General features: G+C 38.7%; 1 protein-coding gene across 3 annotated transcripts in view; it reads right to left on the reverse strand.

The window, feature by feature from the left end:
• Window positions 1–8,048: 8,048 nt before the first annotated feature.
• lingo2 (leucine rich repeat and Ig domain containing 2) overlaps window positions 8,049–20,372 on the reverse strand; it is a 222,076-nt gene continuing 209,752 nt past the window's right edge. For all 3 annotated transcript variants that reach the window (XM_006804545.2, XM_006804544.2, XM_035913757.2), the window contains exon 5: window positions 8,049–10,998. In XM_006804545.2, the coding sequence (XP_006804608.1) occupies window positions 9,148–10,986 (1,839 nt within the window). In that variant the 5' untranslated portion in view covers window positions 10,987–10,998 and the 3' untranslated portion in view covers window positions 8,049–9,147. The remainder of the gene's footprint in view (window positions 10,999–20,372) is intronic.

Here is a 20,372-nt window from a genome sequence, read left to right on the forward strand (position 1 = left end):
TTTGTAGCCAAGTTACAAAGCGGTAAGTAGGGATGTAAAACATCCCAAGGCATCTATTGAAAGTAAGGGATAAGTGAAGTGGGAAGGGTAAGCAGATTCCACTGGATCACTGAGACCATGTAGTGTGTGGGAAGGGAAAAGACTGCTAAGAGGGGCTATTGATGATTTATGTATAGAATAGGCAGAACAGAATTTCTTTTAAAGAAACCAAACTGCTGTTGTGATGTCTTAGAGATCAGTTTAACTTTGAGCTTTGTCGTAAATTGCTGGTAAATTCTGCAAGGGTGGCCAACATGAGTGTGACAAACCCAATGAGGCCAAACTTGCATAACTTGAATGGACAGTCTCCAGTATATGACAGAGAACAGAAGAGTTTCAATGTATCTTTGAATGTATCTTTTATGCACAAAAAAAAAAAAAAAAATGAGCCAAGAAATGGAAGGACTTTGTCATTGTAGTGATTTTCTTTTTCTGGTTATATTTGACATATATGTTCAGCCAATATGTTCTCAGGAAAACTGAAAAGTGCTGCATTTTATACCATTTAGGTTTCTCTTTACTCAGAATACTGCCTTGATGTGATGGTTTGCTGTGGTATATGGCGTACAACGAAAGTGGGTCCATTCTTCATCAATGGAAACCTCAAGACCACTGGATATTTGAAATTGCTACATGATGATGTGTTTCCCTCTTTGTGCACTGAAGCTGGCACGTTCCCTGAGTTTTTCCAGCAAGATGGTGCACCACCACATTATGGGTGCCAGGTCCGAGCATTCCTAGATGAACAGTTTGCTGGAAAGTGGATTGGTCGTCGTGGGCCAGTTGAATGGCCCCCAAGGTCTCCCGATCTGACCCCCTTAGACCTTTATCTTTGGGGTCATCTGAAGGCAATTGTCTATGGTGTGAAGATACGAGATGTGCAGCACCTGAAACTACGGATACTGGATGCCTGTGCTGGCATTTCTCCTGCGGTGTTGCTATCAGTGTGTGAAGAGTGGGAGAAGAGGGTTGCATTGACAATCCAACACAATGGGCCGCACATTGAACACATTTTATAAGTGGTCAGAAATTTGTAAATAACTCATGAAAGAATAAAGTTACGTTGAAACCAAGCACACCATTGTTTTTCTTGTGACATTACCAATATGTTTGATGTGTCACATGACCCTCTTCCCATTGAAAAAACTAAAGTTGTATCCAAGATGGCCGACTTCTAAATGGCCACCATGGTCACCACCCATCTAGAGGCCCCCTCACATATACTAATGTGCCACAAACAGGGGTTAATATCACCAACCATTCCCATGTTATTACAGTGTATCCATATAAATGGCCCACCCTGTAGAATGAATAAAGATGGCTCAAAACACAGATCTGTGGTCCTGCTGTGCCTTATTCACACCACACCTGGATTTGTCAGTTTTACACTCACAACCCAAATTTCCCACTCAACCACATACCAAAGTTGGTGTTTTGGGTTCAGGTCTGGAGCCTTTTGGCTCAGTGATATCAGTGTTTATGAAAAGAGACTGAGACATTTTTAGTTATTTTAGTTCCTTTCAATGTGACAACGGCACCACCAAAAGTCAAGTCTGCCACTGCACTGAACAAAGCAGAGTGCAGTACAAGTTTGCCATCTGGAGAACACTAGCCGATACTGTTAGACTGAACTTCGGTGGTCTTTATGTGTACCATGTGCACCTGCTCCCTTTCAGTCTCCATTTCTATTGGTCATGCAAAAAGTCGCCAATGTTTGCATATAATGATGGTACAGCTAGAGTGCAGCAGCCAGTGCAACTAAAATTTTGGGCCACCCTGTGAACCTAGCAGCTTAGGTTAGCACAGAGCATACAATTTTCTACATGAAGGGCCAAGAAGAAGATAAGTTAACTAGACAATGAAGTAGTGTAGCAACAACAATCAGCAGCTAGTTGAGAATATTTTGGTCTTGAATCACCACATTCTCCAACATTTATTTCTGTTCACTCTCTGTTGTTTAGACAGATAGGATGTTGAACTAAAGAACTAAAATGTCAGCCATGCAAAAAAAGAAAATCTTCTGGGAGCTACAAGTTGAAAGAATAGTTATCCAATTATCCGAGCTAACTTCTTGGTACTTTGAACAAAGTCTGGCCATTCAGCTTTTATTTCTGTATTTAATAAGGAATGTGTCATGAAAACTGTTGCTTACTAATGTCTTTTTTTTTGTTTTTTGTTTGCACCAAATTAGGTATCATTAACAGTTCCAAGAGATTGGACAATTAAATAGTAAATACGTAAAGTCCAACCAAAATAATATGTTAACTCAAATCGCTCAGATCTTAACTCAATCAAGCTTCTGCTCAATGTGCCAGAACAAGCCCAACAGCACAAGGTCTCCACCAGAAGTTTCATTTCTGTGCGCCAAAGGTTCAGATCTGCCAAATTAAACAATTACTTGTGGTCAATTGGTGTATATACTGTAGCAGTGACAACTCACCTGATCTATTACTAATGTGCTAACACTAATATATTAGTTAGTTACTTAGTTGTTTAATTAATTAAATCAATTAATATGCCACCTTTGCTAATCCTGTATTTTTTGTATTTTATGTTTTTCATTTATGATATCATGAAAGATGGAAAAAAGTCTGTTAAAAGCCTTTTGTTAATTGCCTTGTTTCCACAGAGAGTATCTGTCTGAATCCATGTTCTAATTAAATCATTTTTGAGGTATTTAAAAAATGATATGCCTCTCATCTGGAGAAGCTGCACCATAAGAAGAAAAACTGTAATATATACAAGTAGTGCACTTTAAAAAGTAGATTTAAAAACTTAACATGACATTTAGTCATGAGTGCAGATTATAAACTTATCTTAAAGGCTGAACCATGATTGAGTTTACATCACACTTGGATTCACAATGAGATAACGATGCCTGCCCATACCTCTAAACATGATCTCATCTCTTCTGCTCTATAATTTAGCCATGACTTTTGGATATTTATGTTGGTTAATAAATCATCAAAATCTACTTCAAATAATAAAATGCTTCATTTAAAATTCATACTTGTGGACAATGGTGCTATTTCAACTGTATAAACAATTATTCTGTTCCACCAGAGGAAATATTGCTGTTACTTCTGGTGGGGAGCAGTGTAAAACTTTGTCTCTTTGCCTCAATTTATGAGTCCATTCATCATTAAACAATTACATAGGCAAAGAATTCAATTTTCCTCCTCTCATTTCTTTTTTCATGACTGTGTTTCCCAGAAAGGGCAAAAACATAATTACAGAATGCAGCAACACGCTAACAAAGAAATATCGACTGCTGGCTTACAGGCAAACATTGGGTGTAAATTGTGAAGGTTTTTTTTGCTAATAATGTTTGTTTTTTTTTGGTCCTTTATCCCGGAGACGTTTTTCACTGCTGTCTTGCAATGTGACAAAGATTTGTTTAAAAAGAAGGGAATAACTCTTCTACTTTTTCGGTCCCTTGAATCTACCTTTGTCTTGAGAGAAAACACAAAAAAGCTGTTTCGCTAGCAGATCAACAATGGCACAATGAAGAGGAGGCACTGTGTGTGCATGCTTTTATTCCACATGCCAAAGAATTTAAGCACCGAGTGCTGTCTTTCATTAGGTACGCACATTTATTTCATATTAGTGAATGCTTGAATGTTTGTAGAAGATGCATAGCAGCAAACGCATGCCTTCCTATTCTGCAGCCAGCCACAATTCTTGGACGTCAGGTTGGAACTGGAGTCGGCTCACATGGGAGCTCATTTGGCAGACCAGCCTGCCACCGGGGAGCCTAATGAAAGCACACACAGCCAAGGCTCCAGCTACAACCAGCTCCACTCTCTTGTGAAACCAAAACCACACAGCTTTCGCTTTCTACGCTGTCTTTTTCTTACTTCAGTTGTTTGCATTGCATTCTGTGGGCTGTGGAGTCTGGTAACGTATCAAAAATGTGGTATGTAATTTAAAAACCACAGAGATTTCTGCAAGCATATGATGATTCCCCCCATTTTTTTCTATTCCTGGGACTGTTTGTTTTGCAGATATGTGTATTTATAGAGACTAGAAAGATAAGCTTTCCTCATCCATCAATACAACTGTTTCATGAAAAAAACATTGATTAATTCATTCTTAGCTGGTGTTTCAGATTCATGAGATTAAGGCTACGTTCACACTGCAGGTCTTAATGCTCAATTCAGATTTTTTTGATCAAATCCGATTTTTTTGTCTGCTCGTTCACACTACAGATAAAATGTGACAGCAAACGCGCTCTAGTGTGAACGCTCAAAGCGGCAAAAAGAAGACGTCACACTCAACGCGCTCTGTTTAGACCCAGACCAAACAGTATAGTTTGACTGATGGCCCTTAATATAAAGACTTGTTTTGGACTTGGTTTCCCAATTTTGCTTTAAGTTATTTTGTTATTTACATGTGGCCTAATAATGATCCTTATTGCTGTTTTAGAGGAGCGGTGCTTCAAAGGATAGTTGCAGATTTCTGTCAGAATCTGCAGATTATACAGTACAAATAAAATGTTCACGTTTCTCCAACGTTGTCTTCCCAACAGTTTCCCTGGATGGCCAGAAAGCGTTCACGATGTCTTCTCCGGTGCTGATAATTGGCGTCTGTCTTGTGTCAGTGACGTAAAAGACGGCTTTAATGCGACATGACCATCAAACAGCAGTCGCTTTCTAAAACATCGGATATGTATCGGATTCAGTACCACATACGAAAGTGACCCAGATCGGATTTGAAAATATCGAATTTGTGCCGTTCACACTGTCACATCATGATCGGATATGAGTCGCACAGGGTCAAAAAAGTCGTATTTGATGCACTTTCGCCTGCAGGGTGAACGTAGCCTTAGACACAGAGAAATGTGTGTGTGTATGTGCAGGCCTTAATTTACATATATAGTTATTTAGAAGTACCATATGATGATTGATGAAGTTTTCATGAGACAGCTTCTATAGCACTAGTAAACTATAGTGTCTGCATTTGTAGCATAGCTTCAGGGCTTGTTCCTACAGTTGCAGAATATGCATTCTTATATTAAAACAAACAAAACAAATGTCTCTAGTTTCCAGACCTGATTTTGGATGCAGCATTATCAACAGGAGCCCTGTAATGGACTGATGACCTGTACAGGGTGCACCCCACCTCTTTCCCTTTATAGTTTTCTTTTTTACAGTACTCGTCGTTCGACTAAGTACCTACAGCACTAATAGAGTTTTCGTCTGTTGCACATTGGATGTATTAAAACCAGGGCAGAGCATTTCATGCAAGCTATGGGGATGAAAGAGTGTTTTCTGGTCTTATTAATAAAGATATAATAATAATGATAACTTGCTAATGTTCAGTATCATTGTAATCTTGGAAGAAAGTCAGTGGGGGGTGGGGGTGTTCTGACTTAATGCCTTTGTTAGTAAATTACATCAAACATGTATTTTGATCTTCTTTGATGTGACATTAGAAACAATGTTTGTTTCTTTATAAAAAAACAAAAAGAGTTGTAAAGAAAGAAGAGATATCTACATATTTTAGTGATACTTGATAAAATTAAAACTTTTGAAGTGTCTCCGAGCTTTTGGAACCTGTATGTCATCACAGTTTTAATGGCCAAGGTAAGTAATGTATTTGATTGATTTAGAATTATGGTAATATGTCAGTCTTTCATTTTCTGAGCCAAGAACTGCATTAGTCAAATTAGGCTGAGACTCTCATCTGTTCTGAAAAAATTATCCTCAGTAATTAGTCTGAAAATAAGAGTGGTCAGATCAGTCAATAACTGATAAGAGGGGTACAAACAGCGACAAAGTGCTAATAGCTTTTCATATGCAATTCAAATGCTTTAGTCCAGTTTAAATGCATTCAGTTAATATAAATTGATCACCAAAACACCAAATTATTGTGGACATATCCACAGAAATGTATTTTAAACATTTGGCAATTGTTATATTTTTTTACATGGCTTATAATTGTGTATTTAGAAATCTTTGGTTTGAATCATATCTGAGTTGCTATAGTGACATACTGCCCATTAATTAAGACCAGTACTTATTTTTAAAAAATAAGGATGAAACCCCGGTGACACAGTTTCATGCTGCCTCACAGCACAAAGATCCTAGGTGGAATTTTCTGTGTCATTTCAGCACAATCCACACATGCACACTAAGCTAATTGCTGATTATAATCTGAGCATTGTGTGGATCTTCTGTATTCTTTAGACATTTCATTAAATGTATAAAAAAAAGATATCAAATAAAAGGTGCGTTTGGTATTTGACCTACAAAACAAAGTTAACCTTGTTTCTTTTGTATTTTTGGTCAAGTTGTAGCATTTGGTGCCCTCATTTCGTCAGCAGCCCAGAGGACTACAGGCTTAGAAACTTAGTCTAAAGACTCTATCTTTAGACAAGTGTGGAAGAAGAAATTAATCACTCTTGATGTCTCATACAAATATACTTTAGACCAAAACATGTTAAGAAGGGTGAAGTAAAGTAACTGAATTAATTTTTTAAGTTTGGTTGCTCTGCAGTTGATGGATGAGGAACCAATTTGGAAGTCGCTATTTCTTTTAGTCTTCATCGAAAGACACAAATGCACCATAAATGTGAGGTTCAGTATATTAAGTATAACTGCTGAAGCTATATAATATAAATGCCAGTTTTGGGGATACTTCCTATTTTAATTTTCTTATTTGGCACATACATAATGACACCTGTGAATTTCTCTTTAAATGCTGATGCTCTCTAAACTTTGCCTTTCTTATTGTCACTTTGGATTAAGACATGTAATACAATTCAGTGCACTAAAGCTTGTTCCACAATCCAACTTACAATTGTACTTAGTTTGCTATGATTTTATATAGCCCTGACTACATCAACACATTAATAAATTATTTATAGACCATTTCAATCTGTTTTACTCTGATACTAAATTAGTCAAATGTTTGAAATAATAAACTTTTTCTATGACTGAAGTTTCACTCAACCCCAAGGAGTTGATTGGCTGGCCTGGAATCACTATTATCCAACATGATGCCAACGGGCATCATGCATATGTAAAAAGACAATGGTTCTTACATTTTTAATAACATACACAGTTATTACTTATACATACCAGTATTATAACCCTCATATCCCTGTAACAGTCACACCCAGAGGCTGTGCAAAAGCAACAGCAATATATAAATGGTGTTCCACATTTAGGTAATTTGTTTATTTTTTTCAGCTCATCTTAAATTTTCCTGCTGCAGCCAAGACATTTTTAAAAAAGGGGCATGTTTTACTTTGCAGGCAAACTGCTTCTGTTTTCATCTTCAATTTACATTGTGTGAGTTGGATAATGGAACAACCTGAGTTGTATTACATATTTTCATCTAAAGTGACAATAACAAAGGCATAGTTTACATGACACCATCACTATCTGAAGAATGAATTCACAGGTATCAGTATACATTTGTATTTGCACAAATAGGGCAATAAAAACACAAACAATTTCCAGAACTGACATTTCTCATCATACATTATTTGATAAGCTTACACTACAACCAGCCAGTCAAAATAAAACAACTGAAAATGTGGATCTGATAATGTGACAACACAGTTAAATGTATGAATTCTTACAAAATGAATTACAAAATTATATATAAATAAGAAATGTATTTGTTGTAAGAAACGGGAGTTAAAAATGTTATAAGCTTGTAACTCCATGATAGTTAAAGTGAAACTAAATATGAACAATAGCTTCATTGAGTTGGCCTCAACAGACATAATTTAATTATTATTGTGAACATTTAGAGTGGATCACTGCAGTTCTGGATCACTGTACCTTATTATCAAATATTTCTAGTATTGCATTTTGGCATTTTGCAAGTAAATATTGTTCATATAAGTATTTATCTCTTAACCATGGTTGGCTTCACTTTCAGTGTTAATGTTTTGAATGTTTCTGTGAGGTTTTAGCGACTGCAACAATAAAAAAGGAATTAGCAATGATACACTTATTATTACACCATTGATGTGAAGTCTATCAGTGAGGCTGCGTAGAAGATGATTATATTTTATGCATTTAGTCAGACACTTTGGTACAAATACATTTTTTTTTATTTCACATACATAGTTTTTTACTTTTACTTTTGTTTTCACAATCTAAATGATTCAACAACAAAATGAAGAACTACCACAACAAAGTCCAAAATTCCTACTGGGGAAAATGATGCAAATGTCACTGTAGTAAAACTGACACATGTAGTTTGCCAACTAGCAAAGGTACAGTTAAAGGAATAAAAATAGACAAAATAAGACAGAAAAGTGGTTCATGTAGGTTGCTTGACCAATACTAACTCAATGTTATGACAATCCAGCTGTTATCCTGAAAAGTTTTTGAAGACTGAATTTTGCAAAATTCTTAATACTTTCATAAATAAAATCATTTTCTTGTACTTCTATTGATAAATGATATATATATTTATTAATATTTATTCAATTGGGGAGCAGAGGACAAATACTTAGCCATAGAAGCCCTTCTGGAATCAATGGAAACTTCAAAAGCCTGAAGAATGTACTTGTATAACAGGGTTATAGCAATTTTAGCAAGTGCATCCCATGAATATTGCTATGAACTATTCTTTTGAATGATTATGTACATACATGTACATAATGAAGCATTACGTACACATATGAAAAATATAGAACATAGGAAATGATGTTTCATCGATTGGTGAATAAGCATGGCGCAAGACTAAACAAAGTAGGTTATAGCTTAGATACAAATTTGTAATGTACATTGTTCAACTGAGTCTGTAGATCCATCCCAAAACTGAATGATTCTGGGACATATAAATTTCAAAAAGTTGATAACTGACACTTATTTCATCCAGGTCTTCATGAGAGCAACTCATCTGAGAGGTTTTTCCAGCAGTGACAGTCATTCTAAAATCTTTTTCATTTGAGACACAGTATTCAAGAACTATATCAAGATCCACAGATTTAAGGTAATGCTCATCATTTTGTGACGCCCCAAGGTTTTCTTTTCACTACCACTCGTCCTGTAGCAGTGAGAAGATTCAGTCATTCTGTTTTCAAAAAAATACACTGTACTTTGGGCTTTTCCACAATCCAGACTCTTAGTTCTATAAAAGAAGTCACATCATTTTCATGTTAAAACGACGAGAACCGGCTTGTCCCTCTGCGGAGTCAACATTAGTGCCGTTAGACTTTGATCGTGGCACATGTTCAACATCTATATTGTTTTTGTGTTTTCCTTTTCCCCTGCTCCAAACAAAAAGAAGCAGGAAACAAAACAAGACCACTCCCAGGAATGTGAAACAACCCATAGCTGTTGACACTAAAATAGTCTTAAGGTCAAAACCGAGGGTCACACCAGTCGTTCCATTGGCAGTGGCATTGCTGGGATCTGTGTAGTACTGGGTCCTGTTGGCGTACAGTGATCCTAAACTTTTCACCGCCAATGATGTCTTCAAGGTGTCATTTCCAGCAGTGTTGGAGGCAAGGCAAAGGTACTCTCCACTGTCTTGGACTTCTGCTGCCTTGATTTCTAGTGTACCATTTTTATGGATGGTTACTCTACTATGGCTGTTTGTTAGCACTCGGCGATGTGGGGACAACCAAGACACAATTGGCCTTGGTGTCCCATCAGCACTGCAACGCAACATAGCCTGCTGACCCTCATCTACAGTAACTGTTTGTGTTTTATTTTCACGAATTTTCGGTTTGGTACATGTAACATAATAAGACAGGAGAGTCTCCTTAAACTCCTTAAAAGGGCGTCCACGAATGCCCTCGGGTGTGCTGCATTCTGGCTGCGAATCCCCAAAGAAGATGGAATGCCTCTTCTGCAGGATCCACATGAGGCGGCAATCACACACTAAGGGGTTGTTGTCAATGAGAAGAACCGCCAGAGCCTCAGGAGACTGAAAAACGCCCTTTTCCAATGTATCCAGTCGATTGTGTGAGATATTGAGAACTCTGAGACCCCGCAGACCTTGGAAAGCATACTGTTCAATGGTGGTCAGCTGAGCTCCAACAATATGCAGCTCTCGCAGCCGAACCAGTTCCATCAGCATGCCCGCTTCAATGTGCCTGATGCGGTTGTAGGACAGATTGAGATGTGTCAGATAGGGAAGATGCTTCAGGGCTAGGTAAGGGAAGGTGGACAAGTTGGTGTTGGTTATAAACAGTGTTGTCAAGTTGAGGCCATGCAGGGTATTAGCTGGCACATGGTCTAGTGAAGGCCAGTTATCAATTTCTAAGTGCCGCAATCGGAATAGCTTTTTGAATGAGTATGGATGTAAAGTGCTAATGCTGAGGTATCGTAGATGCAGGCTGACCAGGTTGTGCAGATGAGAAAGAGCCTCAGTGGGTACAACTGTTAGGTTGCACCTTTCTAAGGTTAGTGTCTCCAGGCTTAAAAGTCCACTGAATGCACGGTGAGAGATGTAAACCAGGTCATTGTCACCCACTTCCAAAAACCTAAGATTGTGCAAGTCCTGGAACATATAATCCAGGAGAATGACAATCTTGTTGTCACTTATATCCAGTCGGGTAAGATTGGCCAAGCCTGTGAAGACACCCAGAGGAATGAGCTTGATTCGATTGCTTTTGAGGCTGAGCGAGTGCATGTTAAACAACCCATTGAATGCTCCGGGCTCAACATAGCTGATAATATTTCCACTGAGGTCAAGTTCCTCAAGCCCAGGGAAGGCAAAAAAGTCATCGGGGTTGATCATTGTCAGCTTGTTCTTACTTAAGTCCAGGATTCTTGTTTCAGTTGGGATGCCATCTGGGATGGTGGGCATGCGCTTACGGTGACAGACAACTGCCTTGCTTTGTGCTGAACACTCGCATCGCGAGGGACATCCCAGGGTGGAGCCCACAAAAACAGCCACGAGGGCCAATCCCAGGAAAGGCTGCCAGCATGAGATGACCGTGTGCGGCATGACTTTGCTCATAAACTCGACCATTCTGTCACGGTTCTGCAAGACAAGAAAGAACAAAGGGAGAGAAAGCGATATATTAGCTGGTTCCTCATGATAGACTTCATTGTGTGCCTGAAGAATGAATAATGAATATTCACAAATAACAATTAACTATGGAGAAAACCACACAAGGTGAACATAAAAGTATTTGATAAATGTAGCTCACCACATCGAAATATCTATCTCTTGCCTTCCTTAGCATTCTTGTGGATGTGTACAGGGTGAACAATTGGGTGCTAGGCTTTGTTTTGACATCACCCACTGTTTCAATAGAAACAAAGAACTTCGGAAAAGGTTTCTTAAAAAGCTGAATGTTTTTATTGTAAATGATTTATCTATTTTTGACATGTGTATATATATATATTTTTAAACACATTGTTATTCGGAAATAGTAGCATTTAGAAAAAGTATCCACCCTATCTTTAAAAGGACAGAAAGAAGAAAAAGAAAGAATAAAGAATAAAAGAAACCACTCAAAGATGATGAAGTTCATGGAGGTGTAACATGGAAAAATTGAGAAACTGAAACACATGTAACATTCAAAGAACATCATGAATATCATTACAAGCATTTCCACCAAAAGAGCAGAATTTACTAATTTGTCATGTTGAATATTTTTATATTTTTTGATTTACAAATAAAACATGTTTAAAACATGGACACTCAAGAAAAAATAATACAAAACACAACTTGCACTATATCACTGGGTGGCTTTACATATTTCGGTTATTCATACACACAGCTGTACTTATCTATATCATAAAGCACATACAGTAGATACATGAACTAATGCCGTGTTTGCAACAAACAGCCTGGGTGACAGGTTGCAAGGATTGCAAACCATTCCTGCCTCATTTGGTGTGTCATGGGCTGTGCTAAATTTAAACGATGACAGGAATAATCTGAATTTCTCCTCCGGCTTATTCTAACAGATTATGGTGCAAAGATAATATGATGACATACTTATCTAAAGAGAAGCATTATATAAACCTAAGAAATCAACTAACATAGCTGAAATATTTCTGCTGCTGTAATATAATATTTATGTGATAGGACATATTTCTATATGTCCTATAAAATACAACTTCTGACGAAGTTGTATTTTTGTATTTTCCTACTCAGTTGTATATAGTATTTGTATTTGTATTTTATTATATTGTATATATTATTCTATTCTATTTTATTCTATTGTATATAGTATTTTATTTTATTCTATTGTATTTTATTGCATTCCAGTGTTTTTCTCATTTCTGCTACATAACTTTGCACTTTTGCTGTAACAAAACAAATTTTCAAATTTTCAAAGATTCAAAGATTTATTTTCAAGTCTAGTTTAATACAAACAGCCACAACACAGATAACTGCAGCCTTGAGAGGACTGCTGAGAAAAGTTGATTTAAGAACTTGGTGAAACAGTTCTACTCCGAGTCAGTTAGATACTTTCCATTTTGCTAAGGGAGAGACAATCCAGAAACGTTACAAACAGTACGCTAGTTTCTGCTTATATCTACAATCTAATTTGTTCAGTCACTACCAGAGCTCATGACAATCGGCCAGCGTCAGAACCTGGATCGACAGCTTCAGGATTGGCTCATTTCACCACAGCAGACCAGCACAGTGCCCACATTACTGTAAGTGCTGCACCTATCCATCCACCAATCTCCTGCTCCACTCTTGCCCTCACTCATGAACAAATCCCCTGAGACCGGTAAAGTCCTCCACTTAGACCAGCAACTCACCCCTGGTCTGGAATGGACATGCCCCCCTTTCATAACTGAGAACCATGGCCTTATACTTGCAACAGTTTATTCTCATGCAGCCACTTCACACAGAAGTGCAAACTGCCCCAAAACTGCCTTGTTGGAGGTAGCCAACAGTTAGCCATAGGGGGTCATATGATTGTTGGGGTTTTCTCTGTATGTTTTTAACTGGAGTCCCCTGGGACCTCAAAACATTTGTATTTTAAACAATCACTAATTAAAGCAGAAAGGCAAAACACTAATGTGACATCACTAGAAACAAATTGTATTTTTAATAATGGTTGTATGACTGGGGTATAGGGATGGGTACCGGTATCCGGTGCCATGATGGCACTGGTTCTGACATAAACGGTAGTAACCAGACCGAAAAGCAGCGCACATTTCGGTGCTTTATTTCCCTGAGATGTCACACACTTTGGATTCCAGCCAATCCTTTGCAAGCATAGTAGGCGGGTCCAGGTACGTACGTTCTTTTAGAGCAGAACTACAGATTAAAAACGCCCAAGGCGAAGCGGTCAAAAGTCTGGCTGTACTTCACAGCAAAAGATGCAAACTCAGCAGCTGCAACAAGTGCTTTAAGGTGATACTGTGATACTGTCAAAGGAGGTAACACCTCAAGTCTGATGAAACACCTGGCGACGCACAGCGTTTTTTTAAAAGCTGAGAAATGCGCCGTATTTAATAGCTTGCTGCGAGACCTCACACCGAGCACATCTACTGTGGGTGTGGTGCCTGTTATCGGACCCGGAGTTAGCAACATCCCCCAAAAACCCGAAGAGTAGAGTCCTGGCCCCTAGCCCTGCCAGTGTAGCAGAAATGATGATGATGATGATGGCAGCAGCAGCCGTTCTTCTCTGCGTGAGTAGCTTAATGTTGTTCGTGTGTAATTTACGTTGAGTAGGCTAACCACGTTATTACATTAATGCATGTAAGGTGAACTAGCAAACACCGTCGTAGTTACATGCAGCTGTCTTCTTGTTTGATGGCAGATACTCCCTTCACCCTGGCCAAAAAGGCTAAAATGACCAAAGAAAAAGTGGAAAACAGTTAAACATGAGAGGTTTTTGGACAAAGTTTGTGTTTTTTCCATTGTTTAAGCACTGCTTCCAGCCAAGAGTGATACCATATATGCCCCATAGCTGCAGAAAAGGCTAACATAGGCTGTTTTTTTACAAAAAACAGCTTAACATGAGAGGTTTTTGGACAAAGTTTATGCTCTTCATTCTTTAAGCACCGGTTCGAGCACCGTTTAAGCACCGGCACCGTTTCAAAAGTACCGGTTTGGTACTGGTATCGGATAAAACCTAAACGATACCCATCCCTACTGGGGTATGACAAAAAATATACCTCAGTCAGTAGGATGAGTTTTAATATCAAATATATCAAGTTTATCTTTTTGAATTAAATTAGAAAAAAATGGAAGATGTAAATTTTAAAAAATAAATAACTAATGTAACTCATTTACATATTTCTTTCCTATATTTTTGCAATAAAACACTCATTATTTCAAGATGATTTTTAGAAAAATACAACACTACAAAATTGTATATATAAACAGTATATTTAATCAAGATTATTCTTTCAATCTAAATACTAACATAGGTATATTTTTTCTCAATCTGAAAGCCCAATCAGTGTTTTAGAAGTAACTAGTAAGATTAGTAAGATTTTGAAAGTGGCTTCAGTGGCTCCATATTGTGGAGATTAATATATTTGCTAAACACATGAAAGATCCCCAGGTTGAGACAGGGAGGGGACACAAACCCCTGAAAGGGTTGCAGGTAAGGAAGCAGATGAAATAAACTGTCTTGATCATCACAAATAAAATTCAAGGATGCTCACAGCTGGCTCTCCACATTAACTGAACACACAAGGCTTCTCCTAATACACACACCTGTAACTTCTATGTTTTGTAGTTTTTTAAATTTACGCAGGATTGTCCTTTAATCCTAACTCTTAAAACCACTTAAAAATATAGAACAATCAATAGTAAACGAAGCCGATAATGATTTTAACATACTAGTGAATCAATCATTTCTAGCTACAGTGGACAAAAATGACTCTCAGAAGACTCTTGTTGTGCACAAATCTTTCCACATAATAGCTGGCTTATGTACTCTGGCTGTTCACATGAATTGCAGCACAATATGATTTGATGGTTTACTAAGAGGGTGTCTAATCAGGATAATGATTGGAATTCTTTGTAACAGTTCATAATCAGGATTTGAGTGAGCCTGTTATGTGACCTAGTCACCTGCACACTTCTGAACGAGAGTACCCTAGTGCATCAAGTGCATCATCAGTGGCACCCACTCAAGTGTGTCCTGCATAGGAGCAAATGCCGCATAGAATTAGGCAGATGCCCCAGGGCAGCGTCCACAAATAACAGTCCAGCTATCTGTTCATTCACAGTTATGTTTTGTGTGGAACTCACTTCTGAGTGCACTGTTTATTTTTCTTTTCCTTACAATTTCCTTTATAATTTAACTGCAAACAACATATATTTAGTGTGCTGTGTGTTCTGAGCTATGTTAGAGTGATTGTGTGTTTAACAAGATACATTTTCACTCTCTCACATGACAAATTTGTTCAAAAATGGTCTTTCAATAAAACCAGATTTTTAAAAAAAACCAACCCAACCTTGGATTTTCAAGCATTTTCATTTTATCTCAATATTCTGGAAGCTTCCTATGACATTCACCGACAGTCCAATGGCAGAAATCCTGCAATGCACTGTGAGATAAGTCTGTACGGGGAAGGCTTTTCTATAATGTGGCCCTTGACCCACATTAGTGCAGGGTGGGATCCTGAGAGGGGGATGATAACAGCTAATGGTGTCTGACTCAGCATAAATCCATGAACAGACATTTCGCAGGGGTGCTGAGGTCACATGAGCAATGCCATCAACCCAAGCATACATACACAAATGGCCCAATGTGAAGAGCAAACTTATTATACTTTTCTTGGCTATTAAATCATCATTTGCTCTTCCAGTATAACAAATACATGAGAAAACCTTTTCTTAGCCTATTTCTGGTAAGCATAGAGTTCACATCACTGAATAATTTTCATATGAATCGCTAAAAACATATGGGGCACTTCCACCCCATGTTCCCTCTTTAATTTTCAACACAGCCTCAGGCAAACTTGTGAGGGGATGAGTGGAAATGATGCCCGACTTTATCAGAGTGGCAAACCACACAGTTACACTGTTAGTTAGAATTTTATTCTTTCTTCAAAGGCTTTCTGGTCATAAGAAATCCGTTATATTTCCTCATCATCAGCTGCACTTGTGCACGATATATAAGCTATTAGTCTTGTCAGAATAATAGTGCAACTCAGAACTCTTGACATGATGTCCAGGTAAGTGAATCCTACAAGAGGTTTTATCAAAACGGGATTTGAAGGTGAGAGTGTTGCAATTGCTCCCTGGGCAGCTGACTGATGGGTAACTGCAGAATTTCTGTTTATTTTTCTTTGGTATGGTCTCACTATAACTATTTTATTTTGCTTACCCTTTTTTTAAGCATTGTCTTGTAGCATATCCATACAGACAACATGCACAAAGTGAGTTTTAAAGTCCATTAAGTGATAGTGATAACCAACAAATCTAAACCTTAAAAAGTAACATTTAGCTTCAGAGATGGTACTATGCTGCGATCTATATCGCACATATAGTGCACATACAAAGTGCATGCAGGTGAATTTGTGTAGCTCCATCACTGAAAACACACATCTCATGAAAATGTCGATCAGATACGCTGTCCATGGTCCTGAAATCATAAGTTTAATTTATTTAATACTTTACTGTTTGAGTGTAATAAATCTATTTAATGCTTTGAAAACAACAATAAACAGCAACTTAAAACTAACAAACAATTTCCAAACTCTAAGTGAAAAACGGGATGCTATTCAGAATTCCCATCCAGAATTCAGATTATTTTTAGGACAAGTATCAAAGTCGGTGTTTTGTTCCCTCCATTCTTCTTCCTATTGAGAAGATTGTAAAATTCCTTCCACAGATGGTAAACCAAAACCTAAAAATGAAGAATTGCAAGAAGTTTTGTTGTCGCTGGTATTGCACGGGTCCTTTAGGCTGGAGGTTCCAGATCATCTCTGAGTTCACTAAGCAAATTTACAATTAGATGACTTGGAAATCTCTACATCTTTGTTTGGCTCTTTAGCACATGCTCTCAAATCTCAAATTGCCTCCTCTATACAGCAATAACTGCCACATTATCAAAGCCAAAAAGTAAAGCAAAATAAGACAAAAATTACATGTGGCAAACATTAGTGAGTCAGTTTGTGCTTCGTACATACTGGCAATGCATTTTTTTTATGCTAAAACTAAGTTTGTTCTGGTGCAATGTGTTAGTGAAAATGGCCATAGTGAAAAATGAGGTTTTACTGGGTACAGTGAATACCCTTCTGATAAAACTGTTCATTTACATGTAATTAAAGTCATATGATAGCAAATGCAACAAATCTATTTACCTTGAATTTGAGCTTGTTTATTTAGAACAAGCTGAAATTTGAGGAGGCAAAGTCTGTATTTATTCCTTTCTAAACAAAACAAAACAAATAAATTGATTTTAGTTGTTTAGTTTTCAGTGTTCTATGTATTGACAATAATAATTGTTGTAGGCACGGTCGTTTAAGACGTAGTATCTCCGAACTATAGCCGAGTGTAGCAGACATAAATCTCAGATGGTCGATATGACATTTGTCTGTCCTTCTGCATATTCATTTGTCTTTTATTCCACAGAAACATGGTAGAAAGCAAACTAAGTCTAGGAATCATGAGTCAGTTTACACATAATTATCTCTCTCCCTGCTGAGAAGAGTGGACACTCACCATCTATCTTTGATTTCAAATTATTTACCAACTAATTATTCACAGAGCGCCAATAAGAAGCTGATATAATCATGGATAATTCACTCAACCGATCAACGCCGACTCTGCATTCACCAACGAGCTGAATCAGTTCTACGCCCGTTTCGAGGTTAGCCAGGCGGCTAATGCTATCTACCGCCTGACTACCGAGGACAGTGACGTCATCAGCGAGAGAACGGTGACCAGCATCGCGGAGCATGACGTCCGAGCAGCATTGAGGAGGGTGAACACAAGGAAAGCGGCGGGGCCAGACGGCATCACCGGCCGTCTGCTGCGCTGCTGTGCTGACCAGCTAGCAGGTGTGTTCACTTACATCTTCAATGAGTCCCTGGTGAAGTCTGTGGTCCCCACATGCTTCAAAAGATCCACCATCATCCCTGTGCCCAAGAACAGCAAACCCTCATCCCTGAACGATTACTGGCCAGTTGCACTGACCTCGGTAGTAATGAAGGTGTTTGAGAGGCTGCTGAAGAACATTCTCCTCCATCCCAGACACCACAGATCCGCTGCAGTTCGCCTACCGATCCAACAGATCCACAGAGGACGCCATCGCCCACGTCCTGCACACCACCCTCAGCCACGTGGACAAGAAACAGGGTAACTATGTGAGAATGCTGTTTGTTGATTACAGTTCAGCGTTTAACACATTAGTGCCCTGCAGACTGTTCACAAAGCTGATGGATCTGGGACTTAACAGTCGTCTGTGTGCATGGGTGTTGGACTTCCTCACTGGCAGAACTCAGGTGGTGAGGGTGGGTAGATGCATCTCTAACAGCATCACCATCAACACAGGAGCACCTCAGGGGTGTGTCCTCTCGCCACTGCTCTACTCCCGCTACACTTCAGACTGTGTGGCCACCCACGGCTCCAACACCATTGTGAAGTTTGCTGACGACACAGTGGTGTTGGGTGCCATCTCCAACAACGATGAGGCGGCCTACATGGACAAAGTGAAGAATCTGGCATCATGGTGCCAGGACAACCACCTCCAGCTGAATGTCGGCAAGACCAAGGAGCTGCTGGTGGACTTCAGAAGGAGTCAGCACAGAGACTACAAGCCCATTATCATCAATGGAGCTCCAGTGGAGAGGGTGCAGTCCTTAAAGTATCTTGGTGTCCACATCTCCTCAGACCTGACATGGGCTGCCCACATTCAGGTCCAGACCAAAAAGGCTAGGCAGCGCCTGTACCACCTACGACAACTGAGGAAGTTCAGGGTCTCTCCAAAGATCCTCAGGATTTTCTATACAGGCGCTGTGGAGAGCATCCTCACACAGAACATGACATCGTGGTTTGGGAACAGCTGTGTGAAGGACCAAGAAGCTCTCCAGAGAGTGATCCGTACAGCAGAACGCTGCTGCAGGACTGCTCTCCCCAAGAGCTTCTATCCCCAAGCCATCCGGGCCCTAAACACACACACCCGCCCTCTCACATCATCTATAATTGACTGAGACAGGACTCTGTTCCAGACACTCTGAACCCAGGCACAATGTACATTCCAAATTCCTTTAATTTTAAATATGTTTATATTGTCTATTCTGTAAAATAGTCAGATGTCTATTCATATTAATGTACAGAATTCCCCTGCTTGCTGCTACTACTGCACATTCACCCAATGTATATACTATATATATATATATAATGTTCTTCCTCTATACTTGTATAACTATGCATGTGACAAATAAAGAACCTTGAACCTTGAACAGTAGACCTTATTGTTCAGGACGCTGACTTATTAGAATACATGTGATCTTAGCAAAGGAAGAGAAAAGAATTTGCATGCTGTGATGTAAGAGTGTTTTAAGAAAGCATCGTTAAGCCTAATAATACTTCACTATTAAAATCATATGTTTCTGAAGTTATTTGAATGCGGGGTGCTGGGGCATAAAACTTGTCCAGGATTATATTAAGCTGTCTTTTCAAGTAAAACCATGCAAATCAATGTTGGTATAATGTATTTGTGTAGACTGTATGTCACTGGTTGACTTTGTAACCACTTGGTTTCCTAAGCCATAATCCAGCACAGTATTGGTTGTAAACATTTTTGCTTTGGTATTTCTTTGAGGGGTAAGTTTGCACACCCTGAATGGTCACAAGGCACTTCTTATTTTGCCTGAGAATTTTGAGGATTTAGATAACAACTTGGCCTCTGTGCAATCAACCAATGAAAAGCCACTTGTGAAATTTTCCTGCCTCTATCTCCTCAGGAAAGGTTTTCAGACTGTGTTTGATGTGGCCCCCGGGCACTGATCATTGCACATAATGTGACTCCTCTCCACACAAAAAAACCTCTCTGCATTAACGGTGGATGGTTGGAGACAGTTGCTTTCTTTACCCAGCAATTATTAACACTCCTTAAAAAGCATAATCAAAGTGTTAGATTTCAATTTTTTGAGTTGGAAGATGGCTCCAAAGAAAGAGCTACTCTGCAAGGCAGGAAATGGATGAAAATTAACTCTGAGAGCTTGAGTGAAGCTGCAGAGGAATGGGCCTGTGTGCAGAGTAAAGCTGTAATAAAAGCAACATTATGTGTAATCATGCAGGGACAGTATATGCTACATACTGGGTGCAGCGTGCAAAGAAGCAAGCCTCAGATTAGCATCTGATATGGCTGCCCAGTTCATTGCAATGTAGTTGGTTATCATGTGAAAAGAATATGAACCAAGACTCTTTCAGAAAGTGACAAAAACATACTGCAGTATACTGGGCATATCTTA

Source organism: Neolamprologus brichardi, chromosome 2, assembly GCF_056152115.1.
Source record: "Neolamprologus brichardi isolate AB-2024 chromosome 2, ASM5615211v1, whole genome shotgun sequence".
NCBI lineage: Eukaryota > Metazoa > Chordata > Actinopteri > Cichliformes > Cichlidae > Neolamprologus > Neolamprologus brichardi.